Source organism: Ranitomeya imitator, chromosome 7, assembly GCF_032444005.1.
Source record: "Ranitomeya imitator isolate aRanImi1 chromosome 7, aRanImi1.pri, whole genome shotgun sequence".
NCBI lineage: Eukaryota > Metazoa > Chordata > Amphibia > Anura > Dendrobatidae > Ranitomeya > Ranitomeya imitator.
This window is the reverse complement of record NC_091288.1, coordinates 216,908,264-216,912,468: the sequence shown is the minus strand read 5'-3', so window position 1 is coordinate 216,912,468 and position 4,205 is coordinate 216,908,264. Positions and strand designations below refer to the sequence as shown.

The 4,205-nt window shown below is 45.7% G+C and overlaps 1 protein-coding gene across 1 annotated transcript; it reads right to left on the bottom strand.

The window, feature by feature from the left end:
* Window positions 1–1,930: 1,930 nt before the first annotated feature.
* LOC138645522 (E3 ubiquitin/ISG15 ligase TRIM25-like) lies at window positions 1,931–3,642 on the bottom strand. Its single transcript, XM_069734909.1, has one exon. The coding sequence runs from the start codon at window positions 3,633–3,635 to the stop codon at window positions 2,046–2,048; it is 1,590 nt and encodes a 529-aa protein (XP_069591010.1). The 5' UTR covers window positions 3,636–3,642; the 3' UTR covers window positions 1,931–2,045.
* Window positions 3,643–4,205: the final 563 nt, after the last annotated feature.

The following is a 4,205-nucleotide window of genomic DNA, read 5'->3' as shown; positions in this document are numbered from 1 at the left end:
AGAACCACTAGAGGGAGCACATTGTACATGATACCAGGGACGTACTACCTGTAATATGGAGAACCACTAGAGGGCGCACATTGTACATGATACCAGGGACGTACTACCTGTAATATGGAGAACCACTAGAGGGCGCACATTGTACATGATACCAGGGACGTACTACCCGTAATATGGAGAACCACTAGAGGGAGCACACTGTACATGATACCAGGGACGTACTACCTGTAATATGGAGAACCACTAGAGGGCGCACATTGTACATGATACCAGGGACATACTACCTATAATATGGAGAACCACTAGAGGGCGCACATTGTACATGATACCAGGGACATACTACCTGTAATATGGAAAACCACTAGAGGGCGCACATTGTACATGATACCAGGGACGTACTACCTGTAATATGGAGAACCACTAGAGAGCGCACATTGTACATGATACCAGGGACGTACTACCTGTAATATGGAGAACCACTAGAGGGCGCACATTGTACATGATACCAGGGACGTACTACCTGTAATATGGAGAACCACTAGAGGGCGCACATTGTACATGATACCAGGGACATACTACCTATAATATGGAGAACCACTAGAGGGTGCACATTGTACATGATACCAGGGACATACTACCTGTAATATGGAGAACCACTAGAGGGTGCACATTGTACGTGATACCAGGGACGTACTACCTGTAATATGGAGAACCACTAGAGGGAGCACATTGTACATGATACCAGGGACGTACTACCTGTGATATGGAGAACCTCTAGAGGGCGCACATTGTACAGGATACCAGGGACGTACTACCTGTAATATGGAGAACCACTAGAGGACGCACATTGTACATGACACCAGGGACGTACTACCTGTAATATGGAGAACCACTAGAGGGTGCACATTGTACGTGATACCAGGGACATACTGCCTGTAATATGGAGTACCACTAGAGGGCGCACATTGTACATGATACCAGGGACATACTACCTGTAATATGGAGAACCACTAGAGGATGCACATTGTACATGATACCAGGGACGTGGTACCTGTAATATGGAGAACGACTAGAGGGCGCACATTGTACATGAAACCAGGGACGTACTACCTGTAATATGGAGAACCACTAGAGGGCGCACATTGTACATGATACCAGGGACGTACTACCTGTAATATGGAGAACCACTAGAGGGCGCACATTGTACATGATACCAGGGACGTACTACCTGAAATAATGGAGAACCACCAGAGGGCGCACATTGTACATGATACCAGGGACGTACTACCTGTAATATGGAGAACCACTAGAGGGCGCACATTGTACATGATACCAGGGACGTACTACCTGTAATATGGAGAACCACTAGAGGATGCACATTGTACATGACACCAGGGACGTACTACCTGTAATATGGAGAACCTCTAGAGGGCGCACATTATACATGATACCAGGGACGTACTACCTGTAATATGGAGAACCACTAGAGGGCGCACACTGTACATGATACCAGGGACATACTACCTGTAATATGGAGAACCACTAGAGGGCGCACATTGTACATGATACCAGGGACATACTACCTGTAATATGGAGAACCACTAGAGGATGCACATTGTACATGACACCAGGGACGTACTACCTGTAATATGGAGAACCACTAGAGGGCGCACACTGTACATGATACCAGGGATATACTACCTGTAATATGGAGAACGACTAGAGGGCGCACATTGTACATGATACCAGCTTCAGAGATGACTAGTTCTCTGTATAGAAGGAAGAATGAGAAATCACCGATATCACGTCCCACTAGAGAGCGCACTTTGACAGTATTAATGGAAAGTTCTAGAAGTAATCAGACAGCACTGACATACAAGTGCTTCTCACTAAATTTGAATATCATCAAAAAGTTCAGCACTTTATCAGATAGGATTAACCCTTTATTGAACAACAATTATCAGTCTCAGGACAATTCACCCATTAATATTCACATTCTGCTCAATCATTGATTCTTCATCTGATCTACAGGGACGACATCGGCCTCAGCTTCTTATTGTAACAGAGGCTCCACCATTCACATAGAAGACAACATGGAGGGGTTCAGTGAAGGAGGCGGTGAAGGTGTGTAAGTGTCTGATGGGGTCACACAGCTCATAGAAGGACAGACGCCCGGCCTCATAGTCTAAGAAGACTCCAAGTGTTGGACATGTTGGATTTTCACTGAGAGTTAATACATTTGTGTTGTGCCATACTTCATATCCTCCATTATACATATCCAAACACCACGATTTATCATTAAATCCAATACCAGACTGTCGTCCTTCCCTTTCTATACTGGGATAGGACAATCCGCTGCCAAATTCTCCTATCTGGTTCCACTCTACCTCCCAGTAATGTTGTCCTGAGGAAAAGACACATCCGCTTAACACCTGGACAGATCTTGTAAATCTCTCTGGTGATTCTGGTTTCTCCTGTTTTTCTTCTGAATCTGTTGCCGTTTTCAGATCTTCTGATATCTTCACCCTTCTATGAGCAGTGTCCACATCCAGCAATATGTCTGGGACATGGACCCCGAACTCTGACATTACATTGGTGACAATATCCCTCATAGATCGGTGTAAGGTCAGTGAGATCAGAACCTCATCCAGATCCTCCTCATTACTGACCTCTCCATCATCTCCTCCTGTGTCCTCATCACCATCTCCTCCTGTGTCCTCATCTCCTCCATGACTACATTCTGTAATGTCACTTTCTTCTAAGAGTCTTATTGGGTCGGTGACAAGACACATCTCCAAGTGATGCATCTTCTTGTTCAGCTCGTCCTCCTGTATTTCCAGCTTCCTAATCAGATCAGATATCTGGGACACAATCTTCTCCTCCTGTCTGGAGACCTCGCTCAGCGCTTTCTTTTCTGCCATTTTCAGTTGCTTCTTAATGTCCATAAATATCTTACTGATGTTCTTCCTCTCATCGGAGGCTTTCTCCTGGATCTTCCTCTTATGATCCTGCAGATTCTGAACTCTTGTCTGAATATCTACTTTTTGTGGATTTAGTTCATCCAGATATTTCCTCAGTTTCTTCTTCTTCTTCTCAGAAGTCTCATGTAAAAGTTCAACCTGGTGTCCTCGGTGTTCACCAACCAGGCAGCAAGACACACACAGACAAGCCGCGTCCTGCGGGCAGTAATACTCCAGAATCTTCTTGTGGAGGGAACATTTTGTGTTGCCAAAAGGTCTTGTGGGATCTATTAATATATGATCCACTGTCTTATTGTGGGCTGTCAGGTGGTCGTTACATAGAGAGGTCTCACACTGCAGACATGTTCTTACAGCCGGTACAGGAGACTTTGTACAGTAAGTACAGAAGATTCTGGTCTCCTCCATATCAGGTTGAGTAGATGAGAAACGCTCCACTATGTTCCTCAGCTTTCGGTTCTTCTCCAGGGCCGGACGCTCCGGATATTCTGCTCTGCAGTCAGGACAGGAATACCCTCCAGCCGCCTCCTGTGCATCCAGCACACTCACAATACACGAGCGGCAGAAGTTGTGTCCACATCTCAGGGATACGGGATCTGTATAGAGGCTCAGGCAGATGGAGCAGTTCAGCTCGTCCCTCAGCTCCGCAGACGCCATTGTGATGGGAATGAGCAGGAACCAAAGTGAGTTTCTTTACATAAGAAGGGCGGAGAGTCTGTGCAGGATGATTAACCCCTACAGCTCCATGGTTGTGCTCACTGCCGATTCACATGAGGAAGAAAGCACTTAAGGTATGTGCACACATTGCGGATTTGGCTGCGTATCCACAGCTGATTTGACGTTGATCTGCAGCTGTTTTCCATGTGTTGTACAGTAGCATGTAAAGCTATGGAAAACCAAATCTGCTGTGCAGAAGCTGTGGGAAATTCCACAGAATTGTTGCGGTTTATTTTCTGCAGCAAGTCAATTCTTTGTGTGGATTCCGCAGCGTTTTACACCTATTCCTTAATAGGAATCCGCAGGTGTAAAAACACAGGTGAAATCCGCACAAAAATTGCACTAAATCCGCAGGTAAAACGCAGGGCGAGCAAAAAAATTTGCAATGGAATCTGCGACTTGTGCACATAGCCAGGGCCGGCTCCAGGTTTTTGAGAGTCTCAGTGGGTCCCCCCTTCAACACATACCACGATTCATGATTGCATATGACACAGCCATGTAGTATATAAC